At 35.4% G+C, this 19,021-nt stretch overlaps 3 protein-coding genes across 9 annotated transcripts; 2 read left to right on the top strand and 1 right to left on the bottom strand.

The window, feature by feature from the left end:
* The first annotated feature begins 2,405 nt into the window (after positions 1-2,405).
* On the top strand, positions 2,406-14,090 carry LOC126702405 (uncharacterized). Of its 7 annotated transcripts, none has more exons than XM_050401098.1 (7): positions 2,427-2,707; positions 3,320-3,348; positions 3,461-3,563; positions 10,653-10,681; positions 10,792-10,894; positions 11,470-11,658; positions 13,735-14,090. In XM_050401098.1, exons 1-7 carry the CDS (start codon positions 2,479-2,481, stop codon positions 13,911-13,913), a joined length of 861 nt encoding a protein of 286 aa, XP_050257055.1. In that variant the 5' UTR covers positions 2,427-2,478; the 3' UTR covers positions 13,914-14,090. The 7 variants fall into 7 exon arrangements, with proteins under 7 accessions (XP_050257058.1, XP_050257057.1, XP_050257055.1 ...); XM_050401102.1 differs by having other exon boundaries at positions 2,437-2,707; positions 13,665-13,849; XM_050401099.1 differs by having other exon boundaries at positions 2,441-2,707; positions 11,487-11,658; positions 13,665-13,887.
* Positions 7,604-10,646, top strand: LOC126702406 (uncharacterized). The gene is made up of 4 exons (XM_050401105.1): positions 7,604-8,499; positions 9,385-9,599; positions 9,812-9,908; positions 9,996-10,646. Exons 1-4 carry the CDS (start codon positions 8,495-8,497, stop codon positions 9,997-9,999), a joined length of 321 nt encoding a protein of 106 aa, XP_050257062.1. The 5' UTR covers positions 7,604-8,494; the 3' UTR covers positions 10,000-10,646.
* Positions 14,091-15,265: 1,175 nt separating the features above from the next.
* Positions 15,266-17,934, bottom strand: LOC126704309 (putative F-box/LRR-repeat protein At3g18150). Its single transcript, XM_050403307.1, has 6 exons — positions 17,808-17,934; positions 17,522-17,646; positions 17,178-17,289; positions 16,453-17,033; positions 16,199-16,342; positions 15,266-15,712 (listed from the first exon to the last, which is right to left on the bottom strand). Exons 1-6 carry the CDS (start codon positions 17,932-17,934, stop codon positions 15,653-15,655), a joined length of 1,149 nt encoding a protein of 382 aa, XP_050259264.1. The 3' UTR covers positions 15,266-15,652.
* Between the last annotated feature and the right edge of the window lie 1,087 nt (positions 17,935-19,021).

Genomic DNA, 19,021 nt, shown 5'->3' with positions numbered 1-19,021 from the left:
ATCACTGATAATATCATCTTAACTCATGAATTACTCCACACAATTAAGAGAAAAAAAAAAGGGAAGAGTTCGTTTCACTGCACTAAAGTTGGATTTGAGCAAAGCTTATGAAAGACTAAATTGGAATTTTATTGAAGCCACACTCCAGAAGTTGGGTTTTAGCCAGCAATGGATTCAATTGGTAATGCAATGTGTCACCACAGTAACATACAGCATTCTAGTCAATGGAACTCCCACAGAAAAATTCAAATCAAATTGTGGTATAAGGCAAAGTGACCCACTATCACCATACATATTCATTATTTGCACAAATATTCTTTCATGCATGTTGCAGAATTTAGAAGATACAGGTACGCTAAAGGGAGTGGCAATAAATAAAGGAGGGCTTCCTATTTCACATCTCATGTTTGCGGATGACATTATCATCTTCTTCAAAGTTGCCAACTAGAATACAGACAAGCTCAGCCAAACCCTACAAAGTTTTGGTGAAATGTCAGGCCAAAAGATAAATGGCACCAAATCAGTCATGGTGGTCAGTCCTAACTGTGATGAAGCTATAAAAGAAGACTTAGCCAAAAAGTTAAAAGTAAATATTGCAGCAAAGATTGGGAAATATCTAGGGATCCCAGTAGACCCGAGAACAACTAAGAGAGAAATTGGCAACCAAATCATTGATCGGCTACAAAGTAGACTTCAAACATGGAAAGGTAAACTCTTATCACCTGCAGAGAAGCTAACTCTTATTAAATCGGTTATGCAAGCCATTGCAATATATTCTATGTCGATCCATAGATTATCAAAAGATACCTGCAATAGAATTGATAGAATCATTAGAGATTTTTGGTGGGGAAACACTACAGAAGTGGGGAAGTTACATACCATAGCTTGGGATACAATTTGCCAACCTAAGGAAATTGGAGGTGTAGGTATTAGAAAGACAGAACAATTCAATCAAGCCCTCTTAGCCAAACAACACTGGAGAATAACTCAGAATTCTCAATCACTACTAGCCACTACTCTTAAAGGAAAGTATTTTCCAAAAGCTCAAAACCTTTGGGGTATGGAACGATGTCCAACCATTGCATCCCAAATATGGAAAGGAATTTGGAGGACAAAAGAAACACAACTGATAGGAGCAAAATGGCAAGTAGGTATGGGGGATGGCATCAAATTAAGGGATCCACTATGGTATAGACCTTGGAATGAAACAACATTGGTGGAATACGAACTAGATCGAGGCACAGTTAGAGATCTTATGGATACTGAAACAGGCACGTGGACAGTTGAGCTCATTGCAAGTATATATGAAACGAGAGTTGCACGAGAGATTTTAAATACCCCACACTCAAAGTTTGGAGCTCCGGATAAAATTTGATGGTTTCAATCACAGAAGGGGACCTACAAAGTGAATGAAGGATACAAATTGATTACTAAGGAGCAAGATGGGACAACTAATTATGGTATGAAAGGAAAGGGCTGGAAAAATCTTTGGAAACTAAAAATCCCATATAAAATATGTCTGTGCTTATGGAAATTATTACACAATGGGCTACCCACTAGAATGGAGCTAAACAGAAGACAAATTATTGTTAGCACCAAACGTGTAATGTGTGAACAAGAAGAAGAAACATTGGACCATCTTTTCCTCAAATGTCCTTTTGCTAGAGCTTTATGGTTTGCCTCGCCACGAAACATTCGTTCTGATGCTGTTCCATCTATCCGGCAATGGTTGATAAGCACTCTTGAAAAATATAAAGCAGGTAACGGACAGGAAGATGATGTTCTTACAGATATTAGTGCCACTCTTTGGGTGATTTGGATTTATAGAAATAAGGTTATGTTTGAAAATGAAACTGCTGATGTCCAACAAGCCATCTCAAGCACCAGTTACTTCATGACAGAATGGAGAATAGAGTTAGATGAATGTATCCAAATTGGTTCAACAACTACTGAAACTGCTGGAAACCAAACTACATGCCGATATCAGAATTGGCAAGCAATGATTATAGTTGATACAAAAAACCGTTCGCGCGAAGCTAATTGGAATGGAGGTGCCTTTGTGATCAAAAATCGTTTAGGCCAGTCCGTTCGTAAAGGTTGTTATTCCTGGCATTCTAGCAATGATGAAAACAACCTACTATCCACAATCAGAGAAGCTACATATGAGGCGTGGAAACAAGGTTTCAGGGAGGTAATCCTTTTTCTACAATCAAATCAAGGAGTAAAGCTAATTCAGACACATAGTTTGACTAGCTTGGAGAACGTCCCCATCATGGGTGATATTGCGACATTACAAAAGATGATTAAACATATTCACGTCCAAGTTGCTCCTCAACTGGTGCTACAAGAAGTTCAGGGAATGGCAGTCATGGCAATAATATGCTTTATAAGGCTTGCCTGGATATGATTTATTTGGTGGTAACAAAAAAAAAGTTAAACAAAGCATAAGTGGGCTTGGGCTATCTAACATTAGGGCTTATGGGCTTGGGCTTGTGTGGAAAAATCAACAGCGAAACAAAAAAGATTAGCAAGCTGCCAGTAATGGAGGACAGTTCGGAGAGAAAGAGAGAGATGGAAACCAAGCTCATCGAAAAGTTCAGCGAAGTAATCCCAGCTATAAAGAGCGCTAAGCACGTCGACGAAGTCGTTTGCGCACTTCACTCTCTCGCTCTCCTTCTCTTCCCTCTCGATTCCTCTCTCCTCTCAGGTCAGTCACCTTCTTCGTTTCCGTTAATCGTGAACTGTGCGAAGCGAACAGAAATATCGAAATTCATGAAGTTCGCAACAAATTTGGATTAGTAGGACTGTGTTCTTAGGTTATGTTCATAGAATTTTGTTTTAAACTTCAGTTTGGATTTAGTTTGTATGGATTTTGGAATAGTAATACTCTACTATCGAAATTTTGATTCAGAAATATCGAAATTGATGTATTTTTTTTTAATTTATTTTGAGCGTTAATGTATGGATATTGAAATAGTAATACAGTAATATCGAAATTTTGATTCTGAAATGTCGAATTTCTTTCTTTTTTTTTTTTTCAAAATTTTGGAAAAATTGGACAGTGTTTTAGGTTATGTTCAAAGAATTTTGTTTTAATTTTAATGGATTTTGGAATTGTAAGACAGAAATATCGAAATTCATGATTTTTCAACATTTTAAAATAGTAATTCTATTTAAGCATTGATAAAAACATTGGAACTATTCCTTCGCACAGTTTGAGGATTTCGTTTTTTTTTTTTTTTTTTTTTTTAATTTCAAATTTCGTATTGTTTGAATTCATGCAAATCGACTGATTTGCATGTGTATTATGGAATTGTAGGTAGTGTTGATCAGCGCTATAGAGAGCAGGTTTGTTCAAATTTGTACATGGAATTTTGAAGAGGTTGTGGATTGTGTTGATTTTCATGAAAGGTCCTTTTTTCATTTGTTTGGTTGCATTCTGCTTGTGGTGTGTGTACAGGTCCTAAGTGCTAAGTTACCTTCAGAAGAAAAGAGGAGGGAGTGGTGGCAAGCGTTCTATCAAGGAGCTGCATTTCCGACATTGGCTCAGTTTCTGTTGCTTGGTAATGTGCTTGCTTTGTATTTGCATTGTGTTGTCCTTATATCATGATTAGGAAGTAATTAGGTGCTGTGTCTGTTTATCTTTGTCTACACAAACTCTTTTGTTTTCATATTACTGATTGCATGGAAATGAAGCCTGGTGGAATTGGAAAACAGATATACAGGGAAAATGGAATATTTAGCTAACATTTTTTCTTTTCTTTTCAATGTGGCAAAACTTTGCCTTGGAATAGAATATCTATTAGTTTGTTTTTGGAAAACTGGAATTTAGGTTTCAAGACCTGATCGTTGTATGTGTAACTTACCAATTAAACAAGTTCCTCATTGTGAAATAATTATTTCTATTTTCACAAGTTCCTCATTGTTGTTTGTGTTGGTGATGGAAGCTTTGGGAAGAATGTTGGATAAAGCAGTTCTTGAAGGCTGCTTGTCAGGATTTAGTGTGGGTAACTCGGAGGGTAGATCCTTGGCAGTGTCTCATCTCCTTTTTGCGGATGACACTCTTATTTTTACTGATGCTGATCTATACCAGATTTTGATTCTCCGTATGATTCTTATTTGGTTTGAGGCGGTGTCCGGGCTAAAGATTAATCTGGGCAAGTCTGAATTGGTTCCGGTTGGAGTAGTGCTTAATATTGATTTATTGCTAAATGTCCTTGGCTGCAAGCTGGGCTCTCTGCCAATGAAATATCTGGGTCTTCCTTTGGGTGCTAATTTCAAGGATAAGTCTATATGGAATCCGATTCTGGAGAAAATGGAAAGGAAATTGGTAGATTGGAAACGCTTGTATCTATCAAAGGGAGGTAGAGTCACTCTAATCAAAAGCACCCTTTCTAATTTACCCACTTACTTCCTTTCTCTATTTCCTATTCCTGCTAGTGTGGCTAACCGAATTGAGAAGCTTCAGCGGAATTTCTTATGGGGCGGTTTAGGTGATGATCCTAAAATGCATTTGGTTAAATGGGCTACTGTATGCGCTCCTATTTCTTCGGGTGGATTAGGGATAAGGAAGATAAGACTTTTCAATATCGCTCTACTTGGGAAGTGGTTATGGAGATTTGGGTTTGAGAAGGATGCCCTTTGGAGACAAGTGATAGAGTTGAAATATGGATGTCTGTGGGGGGGGATGGTGTACTAGATCTGTTAAGGGTCCTTACGGTGTTGGTTTATGGAAGAGTATCAGTCAGGGTTGGCCTTCCTTCTCTCGCCATATTCTCTATGATATTGGTGATGGGTCTAGGGTGAAGTTTTGGCAAGACCGTTGGTGTGGAGAGACACCTCTTGCAGTTAGTTACCCTGACCTGTTCAGTTTTTGCAGGAATAAGGAGGCTAGTGTGGCTGAGCTTATGAAATCCCCCAATGGTGTCCTTTTTTGGGATGTGAGTTTCTTTAGGGGTGTGCATGTTCGGGAATTAGAGGCTTTGTCGAGCTTCATGGAAACCATTTATGGTTCTTCTATATGGGGGTTTGGTGAGGATAAGATGTGTTGGATTCCTAGCAAAGCTAAGGGGTTCTTAGTGAAAGATTATTATAAAATTTTAGCTGGTCCTACTATCTTCAGTTTTCCTTTGAGAAGTATTTGGAAGCAGAAGATCCCCTCTAGAGTAGCTTTCTTTGTATGGTTTGCTGCCTTAGGGAAATGCTTGACGATTGATAATTTGCGAAAAAGGAAGGTGTGGATTTTGGATTGGTGCTACATGTGCAAGAGTAATGGTGAATCGGTTGACCATCTCTTCCTTCATTGTCCCGTTGCTATGGATCTATGATTTATGGTTTTGGGTTTATTTGGAGTATCTTGGGTTATGCCACCTACTGTTTTGGGGCTGTTAGGGTGTTGGCAAGGTAGCTTTGGTCGTCATCGAAATGGTTATAAATGGTCCATCGTTCCTCATGGCTTAATGTGGTGTCTTTGGAGGGAGAGAAATAGTCGTTGTTTTGAAGATATTGAGAGATCTATTCCGGACCTCAAGCTTTTCTTTTTTAGAACATTGTTGGATTGGTTGTTTGCTTTGCAAAACAAATCTTTCCCTTCTTTTTCTGTTTTCCTAGATTCTTGCAATTTTTGTTTTTGATTTGTTGTCCCCTTGTTCACTCCGTGTACTAGGGTGCTTCCTTTTTGATATCAATATATCTTATTACTTATAAAAAAAAACAAATTGCAAAGAATGCATGATCTCAAGTCCTTAGACAACATCATGAGTTAGAAGGTTTGTATAAACTAAAGATTCTAACTGATGATTGATTTCTACAATTTATTAGCTGTTAGATTTAGCTCTTGAGCTTTTTGTAATTTTGTCACATCCAGAGTGTTCGTCATCATGAACACGATGTTCATTTTTTTCAATAAAAGTTCTATTACCTATAAAAGAAAAAACTGATGGTTGATTTTCCAGAATTTAGAAGTATGTGGCGTTTTCCTTCATGCTTGATGATAGCATTTCTTTCTGCTATATGTGTCTGTATTTTCCTTCTCTTTTGACAGTCTTGTGATGCATGTCCCTGATTTCTTATACAGATTGCTGTTGCACGCAGATCTCGCTTCCAATTGGCTAGCTTGTTTCCCCCTTTCAGCGCGTATACATGTCTATGATGTTTTCTTTGTTGATGGACTTGCCAGTTGCCATTGAGGTTGTTCAGACCTTGGTTCCTTGTCTACGGAAGAATGCAACTGATGACCATGATGTTAATTCTGTCCACTCCAATACTGAAAGGTATGGGGTAAACACGCTTATATCCATAGTTGTTAAAACTGCAGTCACTATTGTTTCCCAGTTGTAATTTCATTGTTTTAATGGACAGCTTTGTTTAGCTTGGTTGCACATACTTGATTAGAAAATTAGTCAATACAGAAGACCATTATCTTACCAAGCTTTTAGTGGGGGTTGCAAAGCAATATGAAAATGACGAATGAATCCTCAATTCATGTTGGCTGTTGACATTTATTATCACGATGGTTCATGACTAGATCATTGCTATTCATTTTTACAAAACTACAGTTCAAAATTGTTTAGCATGCTGTTGCAGCTCTGCATCTACTTGCATTGCCAGTTTTAACCCATTTGCAAATAGAAAATCATGGTCATTTTAAGAACCTGTTATTAATTAGTATGTTGATAATGCCATTGTAAATTTCAAAGGACCTATGACTAACAGATTGTTATCTTGCGCAAGGACCTTCCTTTATATTTTACACATTAGTTCTCTATGTCTCTTGAGGACACGCTTTTGTTTTATCTGATACATGTCCTTACCCCTGATATAGTTGATGTGGTACATTTGAATTCCATTTGTCCTCTTCATCAAACTCCTAGGACTGAAAGTTTTAGAATTTTTAATGATTACTTAATAAAGAAAAAAAAGAAAGTCTAATGAGCAAATTGTATGTTCAGGTATATGTAATAATATGTAAGACATCATAATAAATTACTAGTCAATTTGTTTACATCTTATTCAACTATGACAGGTTAATTGTACTCTGCTTGCTGGAAAATGATGGGGTCCTCCATATGGCTAGAGAATTTTGGCAGTCCAAAAATTCTTTGAGTGAACGTTTAACACCAGTTGTATCTAGGGTGGCGCAGATAATTGCATCTATTCCTGACAAAGCAAGATTGGGAGCCCCAACTTCACTCTCATCACAGCATCCTTTTTTCTCTTTGCTCGATATAGTGGGTTGTCCATGAATGCAATTGTGCTTTCACAAGTTTTTGTCAAAACGATCAACGTATTTGAATGTTGTATTATCTACCTATCAAAAAAAAAAAGTGTTGTATTATCTACTTTCTTGTTTTCACTATATGATATCCATACTTTATACACATCAAATATGTGTTACTGGCTTTAGTTATTGTTATTCTTAAAAAGAGTACCGCAGTTCGTTCTTCAAGCAAATTACCATTCAACTTCTTTCAGTAGCAGAAGAAAAGGATGAGAAAATATATGATAATCTAACTCTCTGCAATAAAAGCAACATGGGTGATGCCTTGCTATTTGTTGGGGAAATGTTTTCTCTTATTTGTCGATGTGGATCTGCTGGTAACTGAATTTTTTATTATAAATATGGTGATGTATGCATACGCGTGCCTGTGCTCTTTGCTTTCTCAATAAGTTATTTTTCTTTGAAAAAGTAACTATTTTACAATCATGGGTTACACAGTTTCTTAGTTTCATTTATCAAAACTGAAATATCATGAAATCATAAAATTTCAATTCTGGATAAGTCGCTGATTAAAACATATGCGCAGGTTGTTACTGGAAGAAATTGGCATTTTGGGTTTGTCTAAGGCAAATGTACTGAAATGTTCATGTCTGTCTATATGCACTTGGTTATTTTGATGGAAGTAATTACCCTAAATGGTTGTAAGTAATAAAATGCTGTAGAATAAGACCTGCACCCTATTAAGTCTGTGGTAGTTGTTGCGGGCTCATAGTCCCGACAAGTATTACCATCAGCATCCTTAGGTGTTAATTGTCTCTCAAACACAGTGGCTGGTACAACTAGGTTATCTGAGCCATTAAAACCATCTCTGTTTTGGTTGATTTTGCTTTGGGTTTGATATAATGGATTAATTATCCTTCTATCATGCACTACCAGATGGATTACAATTGCAACCAAAGCATTAACCTGTTTTTTTCCTGTTTTTATTTTTATTTTTTGACAGACGTGATTTCAAGTGAAATAACTCCACGGGTTCTCAGGCATGTTCGGAGCTTTCTGTCATCAAATATTGATTCATTTGAAGCTGATGTATTTGAGTCAGACCCTGGTTCCCAGTTTTGGTTGAAGATGATTGAAGCAATCAAAGATCCTTGTGCTGTGGAAAGATTGTCTGAGCAGCTTCTGCATTATTTAGCTATTGAACATGCAAGTGATGTTGAAGCTTACTGGTTTTTTTGGCTATTATTTCATCAGACTTTTAAAAATTAGACATCAATGAGGTCGGTGAACATGCTTTGTAGTTAATTTATTTGGCCAAGTGGAGCTGGCAGCACCAGAGCTCTGTGTGTGTTTTGTAGATAATCTACAATTTGAAAATAGTGAATCGATTTTTCTTTGTTGCATATGAAATAGAAATTGCATTGCTGTATGAAGAACTTGCAATTATCAATTTGCTGGTTCTTATAAGCAGAAATCCAGGCCAGAGATAGATGTCCCACTATAGAATGTTTCTTCCTTGTTTTGATTTTTCTATGTAAAATATATATATATATATATATATATATATATATATTTTAAATTAAGAGTGGTTCTTCAAAATTCTCAAATTTTGTATATTAGGAAAAATCTCTTATCTTCCCTCCAAGTTTTGGTCCTTTGACTACCAGGCATTGGCCACTGCTAGATGCGTATATTATTGTCTTTTTAGTTTTGTTGTATTCAAAACATGAAAATATACTGCCTTTTTTTAGGTTCTGTATGAAAGAGCCACTAAATGCAAGTTAATGATTGAAGTAACTTGTATATTATTTGTTCCACAACAATGAAGTCCAAACAATATTGTGCACATTTTGGAGTTAATTTAGGCAGACACATCTAAGTGATTCAAATGGTGTCAGCCATAGGTGGATGCTTTTAAACACAAAGCATGTCTGCAATACCCTGCCAATTGGGAGATACAAAACTCTCCAGTCTGTTCTATCCTTGATTAGCTCATCATACACACACAGGATTAAGGCTTTCTGGCAGAATGAAGTTAAATTAAATATTGCTCAAATTCATTTTACTTAGTTTAGTTTATTTTATTTTTTACCATCTTCTGAGAACACACTGCTGTTGTGTTCCTATTACTCTCAGATTTTAAATTCATAGCTCTTCTTTCTCAGGTCCATGTTTGTTGACAAATTTTTACACCGGAAAATATTTCCTATCTGTTGCCTGCGATGGATCCTTCAATTTACTGTTCTTGAATGCCCACCTGATGCTACTTCACTCACAAAAGGTCATAATATCCGTGGTCTCTTAGACACCGTGCAGCGTCTGCTAGCAGCGTGGTCTAAAAAGGAATATGTGCAATCAGCCCCAATGGAGCAGCAAACTTGTATCCTTTGTCATTCCTTTAAGCCTGTTGCTGAAAAATTCACTTTTATTTAGGAAAAATTCCTGTAACAGTACAAGTTGTAGAAGCCTCAACATTAATTAGAAAACACTGGATATCATATGTTAATAAACTGTATTGTTCTCTAACAGGCCCTGTGCATTACAGAAATCTTCATTTTTTTTCAAATTCTGTTGCCCCTTAATTTATTTTAGATGTATCTGCAGCTGTAGGCTTTTGCCTGGAGAAGATGTCTGAAAAGGACCTAGATGAGACTAAAGATGTGATGCACTTGATTCTTCAAGGCCAGCTGTAGATGCTTTTCCTCGTTCTATTGGTATAGCGTCCTATAATGTGACTGGTTGGTATTCCTCTTATATCTTGTTTTATTGCTGGCAGGTAGGTTGGAGAGCCCTAATAATTTAGTTCGGAAAATGGCTAGCAGTGTTGCTTTAGCGTTCTCTAAAGTGATTGACCCAAAAAATCCACTATACCTTGATGATAGCTGTACTGGTGACATTATTGGCAGGGAGTTTGGGATGCCTACCCCTGAAAAAAGGAATCTGGATACCTCAAATTGCAAACAAAAAGATGTTCATGAAACTGATTTAGTTTGTATGGATTTTGGAATAGTAATACTCTAATATCGAAATTACTGTATTTTCAATTTTTTTTTTAAATTTTTTTTAAGCGTTAATGTATGGATATTGAAATAGTAATACAGTAATATCGAAATTTTGATTCTGAAATATCGAATTTCTTTCTTTTTTTTCAAAATTTTGGAAAAATAGGACAGTGTTTTAGGTTATGTTCAAAGAATTTTGTTTTAAGAATCAATTTGGTTTTAATTTTAATGGATTTTGGAATTGTAATACAGAAATATCGAAATTCATGATTTTTCAACATTTTAAAATAGTAATTCTATTTAAGCATTGATAAAAACATTGGAACTATTCCTTTGCACTGTTTGAGGATTTCGTTTTTTTTATTTAAAATTTCATATTGTTTGAATTCATGCAAAATTGACTGATTTGCATGTATATTATGGAATTGTAGGTAGTGTTGATCAGCGCTATAGAGAGCAGGTTTGTTCAAATTTGTACATGGAATTTTGAAGAGGTTGTGGATTGTGTTGATTTTCTTGAAAGGTCCATTTTTCATTTCGTTGGTTGCATTCTGCTTGTGGTGTGTACAGGTCCTTAGTGCCAAGGTCCCTTCAGAAGAAAAGAGGAGGGAGTGGTGGCAAGTGTTCTATCAAGGAGCTGCATTTCCGACATTGGCTTGGTTTCTGCTACTTGGTAATGTGCTTGCTTTGTATTGTGTTGTGCTTATATCGTGATTAGGAAGTAATTAGATTCTGTGTCTGTTTATGTTTGTCTATACAAACTCTTTTGTTTTTGTATTATCGGTTGCATGAAGATTAAAACCCGGTAGAAAACAGATGTAGGTTAAATGGAATATTTATCTAACACTTATTTTATTCTTTTTGAAATGGCAAAATTGGTTTGGAATAGAATATCTAGTTTTGGGAAAACTGGTATTTGGGATTCAAGGCCCGTTGGTTGTATGTGTAACTTACCGATTAAAATAGAAAAAGAAAAATTATAACTTAAAGAAGTTCCTCGTTGAGGAAATAAATTATTTCTAGTTTCACAAATTGCAAAGAATGTATGCTCTCAAGTCCTTAGACGACATCATGAGTTAGATGGTTTGTATAACCTAAATATTCTAACTGATGGTTGATTTTCTAGAATTTAGAAGTATGTGGCGTTTCTGTTCATGCTTGATGATTGTATTTCTTTCTGCAATATGTGTCTGTATTTTCCTTCTCTTTTGACAGTCCTGTGATGCATGTCCATGATTTCTTATACAGATTGCTGTTGCATGCAGATCTTGCTTCCTATTGGCTATCTTGTTTCCCCCTTTCAGCACGTATACATGTCTATGATGTTTTCTTTGTTGATGGATCGGCCACTGAGGTTGTTCAGACCTTGTTTCCTTGTCTACAGCAGAATGCAATTGATGACCATGATGTTAATTCTGTCCATTCCAATACTGAAAGGTATGGGGTAAACACCTGCTTGTATTCATAGTTGTTAAAACTGCAGTCACTATTGTTTCCCAGTTATAATTTCATTGTTTAAATGGACAGCTTTGTTTAGCTCTGGTTGCCCGTACTTGATTAGAAAATTGGTCTATAAATAAGACCATTATCTTACCAAGCTTTTAGTGGTGGTTGCAAAGCGATATGAACATGATGAATGAATCCTCAATTCATGTTGCCTGTTGACATTTATTATTATGATGGTTCATGACTAGTTCGTTTTCATTTTTACAAAACTACAGTTCAAAATTGTTTAGCATGCTGTTTCAGCTCTACATCTACTTGTGTTGCCAGTTTTGAGCCATTTGCAAATAGAAAATCATGGTCATTCTAAGAACCTGATATTAATTTGTATGTTGATAATTCCATTGTAAATTTCAAAGGACCTATGACTAACAGATTGTTATCTGGTGCAAGCACCTTCCTTTATGTTTTACACATAGTTCTCTATGTCTCTTGAGGACATACTTTTGTTTTATCTGATACATGCCCTTGCCCCTAATATAGTTGATGTGGTACATTTGAATTCCATGTGTCCTCTTCATCAAACTTTTAGGACTGACAGTTTTAGAATTTTTAATGATTACTTATAAAAGAAAATGTCTAATGATTTAAATTGTATGTTCATCAGGTATGTCATAAAATGAAGGCATCATAATAACTACTAGTCAATCTGTTTACATCTTATACTACTGTGACTGGTTACTTGTACTCTGCTTGCTGGAAAATGAAGGGGTGCTCCATATGGCTATAGAATTTTGGCAGTCGAAAAATTCTGAGTGAACATTTAATGCCAGCTGTATCTGGGGGGTGGGGGGGGGGGGGGGGGGGGAGGGGGGGGGGGGGCAGATAATTGCATTTATTCCTGACAAAACTAGATTGGGAGCCCCAACTTCACTCTCATCACAGTATCCTTTTTTCTCTTTGCTCGATATAGTGGGTTGTCCATGAATGCAATTGTGCTTTCACAAGTTTTTGTCAAAACAATCAACGTATTTGAATGTTGTATTATCTACCTATAAAAAAAAATGTTGTATTATCTACTTTCTAGTTTTCACTATATGATATCCATACTTAATACACATCAAATATGTGTTACTGCCATTGGTTATTGTTATTCTTAACAAGAGTACCACAGCTCGTTCTTCAAGCAAATTACCATTCAACTTCTTTCAGTAGCAGAGGTAGGGATGAGAAACTATTAGGTAATGGAACTCTGCAATAGAAGCAACACGGGTGATGCCTTGCTATTTGTTGGGGAAACATTTTCTGAATTTGTCGATGTGGATCTGTTGGTAACTGAAATAGTTTTATTAAAATGATGTGTGCGTGTGTGTGGGTATGCGTGCTGTGCTCATTGCTTTCTCAATAAGTTATTTTTCTTTGAAAAAGTTACTATTTTATAATCATGGGTTACACAGTTTCAAATATCGAAAATAATGTTCCCTCAGTTTTAGACCTCATCAAACTGATTCCTTGAGATCATGAAATCTCAATTCTGGATAAGTCGCTGATTAAAACATATGTGCAGGTTGTTTCCGGAAGAAATTGGGATTTTGGGTTTGTGTAATGAAAATCTATTGTAATTTTCGGGCCTGTCTATATGCACTTGGTTATTTTGATGGAAGTAATTACCCTAAAAGGTTGTAAGTAATAAAATGCTGCAGAATAAGACCTAGTCCCTATTAAGTCTGTGGTTGTTGTGGGCTCATAGTCCTGACAAATATTACCATCAACATCCTTAGGTGTTAATTGTCTCTCAAACACAATGGCCGGTACAACTAGCTTATCTGAGCCATTAAAACCATCTTTGTTTTGGTTGATTTTGCTTTGGGTTTGATATAATGGATTAATTATTCTTCTATCATGTTCTACCAGATGGATCACAATTGCAACCAAAGCATTAAATTTTTTTTTCCCCTCTTTTTTTAACAAGCGTGATTTCAAGTGAAATAACTCCACAGGTTTTCAGGCATGTTCGGAGATTTCTGTTATCAAATTTTGATACATCTTTTGCTGATTTATTTGAGTCAGACTCTGGTTCCCAGTTTTGGTTGAAGACGATTGAAGCAATCAAAGATCCCTATGCCATGCTGTGGAAAGATTGTCTGAGCAGCTTCTGCATTATTTATCTATTGAACATGCAAGTGATGCTGAAGGTTGCTGGTTTTTTTGGCTATTATTTTATCAGACTTTTAAAACTCAGAAATTAGTGAGGTCAGTGAGCATGCTTTGTAGTTAATTTATTTGGTCAGGTGTAGCTGGCAGCACCAGAGCTCAATGTGTGTAAGTGTGTTGGATAGATTGTTTATTCCTTTTTATTTATTTATTTATTTTGTATCTAAAATAAATGTTTTTTAAATTAAGAGTGGTTCTTCAAAATTGTCAAATATTGTATATTAGGAAAAATCTCTTATCTTTCCTCCAAGTTTTGGACCTTTGACTATGAGGCTTGGTTCCAATCTTACCATTATTAGACAGCAACATGAGTATTATTATTGATTGATTTAGTTTGATGGTAATAATAATTAAAAAAAAAAAAAAAAAAAAAATTAACAGCTCCAAAAGATGTTTTCTTAATTTAGCAGTGACTTTTGTTAGAATAAAAAGTTTGGGATTTCACAAAATTACTAAATGTAACCAGCAAAGCATTTGAATTTCTATAACAAAAGGAAGACATAGTTTTTTTTTTTTTTTTTTTTTATAGAGTCTTAATCTATAACATCCGTTCCTAATGAAAACTCTTTATCATCAAACCAAGACACCAATTAGTTTTTGATGTAGATGGGGATTGAACCGTAGATTTCTTATTTAACGATCAAAGACTTTATCAAATGAGTTAATTGGAACTCACAAGGGAAAACATATTTGGGTGCAAAGAATTCTGCACGAAAAAATTGGATTGTAGATAAGGTGTAACCTATTTGGTTCACCATTTTCATTTTTGTAGGATTTAAATTTTGAAAAGAAAAAAACCTGTATAGGGTAAAAATTAATTTTTATGCTATGTTTTCAAAAAGGGCAAACATTACTTTTGAAAATATTTTTCCTAGACATATTTTTGTATAGGCTTTTATATGTGAGAATTTTTTTTTGGGCAATGCATCTCAATTAATTATTTTGAAAATATATTGCTTATCTATCATGCACAAGAGTATATTGTTTTACATTACCTTCAAACTGCAAAATCGACAGTTTGAAACAATTAACAAAGATAATTCATCCAAATGAAGAGTGCTCAACTTTGAAAAACACATTAATGCTATATTATAGGGTTATCTATGGGTTGAGTCAGATTGGGTTTGGGCTTAATTCGCACCCGAACTGACTTGATCAGGTGAATCAAATCTCAACCCACCACCAACGTAGAGGTTGATCTAATCAGGCCTACAACGAGCGGCGATTGGTTCGGTTGGCATTGGAGATCTAGAAAGTGGCAAAGAGCAGGCAAGATAGTGGCAAAAATCTCACCAAATTCAGTGAGATCTCGCCAAATATATTGGTGACTGTGTCAGCCAGTTTTTATTTGCTCATCATTCAATTTTTACAGAAATTTACAAAACTATGATACAATAAAGTTCTTATTTTCCATCATTCAATTAAATAACAGAAAGTTACAAAACTAATAATACAATGAAAAACATTAAAAAGGCAATCATCACATTTCAACAACAAATTAGTAGTATGTACATATATTAGCGATGATGATGACTACAGAATAAGTAATTCAGCTCCAAGGGGTAGTTTTTTCTTGAGCTGCTTGGCAGCTTTTATAGCACGTTCATTCTTCTCAATCTCATTAAACTCCCAAGGGATTCCCACAAGAGCCGGAGAACGAGGAATAATGACAATCTTCTCAAGCTTGATGGCAATTTCAAGCAAGTAAATAGCAAGTTCAATGTCGATTGCACGCCCCACAAATCCCACTATTTCCACCTCTTTGAGATGCTTATTAGGATGTTTCTTCACCTTCCTTAATTCTCTTTTTTTTTAGGGGTTTACACCATGACAACTGCAATTGGGAAACAGAATAAGAATGTTACCTTGTTATAAACCAAAGGTACTGGCAAAGAATGATAGACAAGCCTATTGATTTTGATCAGAAACTTAACTATATGATTAAAGCACTAGAAAAGCTGACTTGCTCACAGTAAAAAGTGTATTCCAAATATCAAATTAGAAGGGATAGACTGGTTCACAGCAAATACATCAAACCAACTGTGAATCCAACTAACCAGGTAAGGACAAAACCCTTATAAAGCATATATATAAAAAAAAAGTGTTAGGTGCATAAAATGCTCTTATATATTAAAAAAGAAAAAACACAAACGATATAAATGCTCATAGCAATTGACAAGTAAAGTTCAAGAAATATCTTTTAAATAGATAAAAGATGGAAAACCATGATCCAATAATTAATGGGCAAATAGCATCACTAAATAAAGAAAGAGAGCAATCAATACACTCAAGTGGCAAGCTATAAAGTAAGAACAGTTACCTCCAAATTAAATTTCTGTAAAAAAGGTGCTGCTTCTATCATTGGTATTAAACTGATGAGGCTTTCAACATCAAACGCAATAACTCTCCATTTAAGGCGTCTGAGATTGGTTAATGTTTGAAATTTTGGGAGTTCCAATTTTACCTGCCGATGAGAGATGAGAGAACATTGTGTAAAACTATATAAACTTTATTTTTTTGTTAGAATCAAACCATACAAATGCAAGAAATTTAAAAATAATTTAAAGTACTTACATAAGGAGAGATACAAATATTCAGCACCAAACTCTGTAGCTGAGAAAGGTAGTTTGACAGAGGGCAAATTGCATACTTCACTGGTTCGCATCCACCCATATGTACATCTCGAAGACGGGGTGCATAATTAACATGCGTTTCTATCCCACCAACGAGCCCAAATGACTCCAGATTTGGAGCAAACACCTCAATACTTTCAAATTGGGAACACTGTATTATGTGTAAGTACTTCAACCGCAGTGTTGAACCCCAAATCTTCAGATTCACTATGTCTTCAGAATTGCTGACATATAATCTTTCAAGCAGGGGACAATTGGAAAGGAAACACTCAAGAAGCTCGCCGGTTACATGTACGTATAGAAGAGTGAGGGATGTTAGGGACTTGATGCAAGATAATCCAACAGAAAAACGATCATGTGGAAATGTATAACGCTTTGGACCCACGCATGCCCATGTTGGTGAAAAGTCCAATTCAAGCCTCTTAACTCCCTTTGAGATTGCAAAGTCAACCCATCCATCAATCAGATCTTTAAAATCTTTATTAAACTCAAAACGAACTCTGAATTCATCTAAATTTGAGCCTCAGAGTAATTTTAGAATACGGTTCACCCTTTTTATAAACTTATTCCTTTCAAATTTCTTTTTTTTTTCCTTTCTGTCAGCAATGTCCCACGTTGTATCTGGATCATCAAAGTTTAAACTGCCACTGAAAAATGGCCACAGACGTTTCCATCTGTGCGAAAGAACACTAGTTCTGACTGCTTCTTCCAAAGTCAAGAAAGACAACATATGGACAAGGATTTCATCTGGCAACTGGCTTATCAAGTCCTTCAAGTCCTTAACATATTAAATGAGAAAAGGTCAGTAAAGGATTCAACTTCAGACACAGTTTGTTCTAAAATATGCACCTCCTTTAATTCTATTCCTCCCATTCCTGTTTACAATTATATTTATGATATGCCACAACGTGTAACTATTTAAAAGTTTGATAAAAGAAAGATGATCATTGTGATATTTACCCTACATTTCATAAATAATTTTATAGCATATTAGAAGTTTTAGACAGTACCTTTCCATATGAGCCTTCTCCCATAAAGGTAGAATTATCAAAGTTGTTTGTACCTTCTTTGAAAGTATAAGAACGACACATTTGAAGACCTGCCGTGCCTAACTTTGCAGCTGCAAAAACAAATCCTAAACAAAAAAAAAAATGTCATCAGTGTTAAAAGTCACATTCAGTTGTCCCCAGACCTTTACTGCACTATTTTTAGTTCTAAATTCAGGCATGCTTTAGCAATAATTTCCTTATAAAGAGAAAAAAGTGTTTTTTACATTTTCTTTAGAGGATAACCTACTTGCATTTGCTAGAAGCTCTAAGGAAAACCCAGCTGCAGAGCTATCTTGCACTGTTTGTAGTTCTGATATCCCTCTAGGACAATATCTTCTCCACAAAATGAGAAATCCGTAAGGCCAAAGCACCATAAGACTCCTATAATTAAGCCCACTAAAAAGCTATAGAAGATGCAAATTTAAAATAATGTTAATAATAAAGGGTGTAAAATCAAAAGAAACAAAAATAAAGAGAATGTTGTTGGGGTGTTATATCTATCACTCAACGAAAATCTAGACATGATGTAAGGACGGAAAGGCGGTAAATTCAGACAATACCAATCATTAGTGGAACGAATCAAATTTTAAATTTTTAGAGAAAAAAAAAAAATCAAAATCAAAATTAAACCAAACTTTAAGAATGTAATTGTAATTCAACCAAAAAAAGAGAGACTATTATAGGCTCTGCCACTATTTTAGCCTTTTTTTTTTTTTTTTTTTCTAAATGAAGAAAGAAAGAAAGAAATCCTTATAAAATTTACACAAAACTCAACGTTTATCCATGTTTATCTCATTCTCATGCATACATACATACATATGAACTCTTTCTTTCTATCCAATTTTCTAATTTTAAATGGAGAAGACACTGCTGCCTTCTGATGAGGTATAAATTATTTCCTTCACAATACTTGTCTTCATTTGATGGATGAACAAAAAGCCTGTCTAATGCGAAGAAGTTATACGAACCTCAAGGCTATAAGTGAGAGGTTAATGTGGCACTGTTTCCTGGGCTCTCAGCATTAGACAAAATAAGAACATTATGCTACCCGTGATTTGAAGGATGAACAAAACGCTTACAAATTTGAACGAAATGGCTTACAAAAAAGTATACTCATTGAGATTCATACCAAAACAAAAGGGAACAAATTTACTCATTGAGATGCTTAAAAATATGCCTGTTTTGTGTTTGCACATGAACTCAGGTATTGGGTACGCAATCACATCTCTATCTCTCCTGTTAGCTCTCATCCCAGGCTGCCCCTGAGATTTGCTGAGCAGTTTCCTCAGGATGCTTCTGAATTCTGCATCAGAATTGGAGAGATCATCAAAAAAAGGAAGCACGGCTCGCTATTTGGCTTTATATATTTCATATGCCCGACATAGGCACGAGCACAATGAAAAATGCAATACAGACAGACTGAGATAAACTAACACAGATTTAGCAGTTGCTGCACAGACA

Source organism: Quercus robur, chromosome 10 (genome assembly GCF_932294415.1).
Source record: "Quercus robur chromosome 10, dhQueRobu3.1, whole genome shotgun sequence".
NCBI classification, from domain to species: domain Eukaryota; kingdom Viridiplantae; phylum Streptophyta; class Magnoliopsida; order Fagales; family Fagaceae; genus Quercus; species Quercus robur.
The sequence above is the reverse complement of the archived record's forward strand: the minus strand, read 5'-3'. Positions and strand labels throughout refer to the sequence as shown.

Excerpts from the sequence above, each read along its gene's own strand:
- LOC126702405 (XM_050401098.1), top strand. The coding sequence starts at position 2,479 with ATGGGCTTGGGCTTGTGTGGAAAAATCAACAGCGAAACAAAAAAGATT. Across the intron at positions 10,682-10,791 it reads ATCAGCGCTATAGAGAGCAG|GTCCTTAGTGCCAAGGTCCC; the intron begins GTTTGTTCAAAT and ends TGGTGTGTACAG. Across the intron at positions 11,659-13,734 it reads GTCCATTCCAATACTGAAAG|ACTCTGGTTCCCAGTTTTGG; the intron begins GTATGGGGTAAA and ends TATTTGAGTCAG.
- LOC126702406 (XM_050401105.1), top strand. Across the intron at positions 9,600-9,811 it reads CCCAATGGAGCAGCAAACTT|ATGTATCTGCAGCTGTAGGC; the intron begins GTATCCTTTGTC and ends AATTTATTTTAG.
- LOC126704309 (XM_050403307.1), bottom strand. The coding sequence starts at position 17,934 with ATGGTGCTTTGGCCTTACGGATTTCTCATTTTGTGGAGAAGATATTGT. Across the intron at positions 17,034-17,177 it reads TCTTTCGCACAGATGGAAAC|GCTCAAATTTAGATGAATTC; the intron begins GTCTGTGGCCAT and ends AATTACTCTGAG. Across the intron at positions 15,713-16,198 it reads TACAGAAATTTAATTTGGAG|TTGTCATGGTGTAAACCCCT; the intron begins GTAACTGTTCTT and ends TCCCAATTGCAG.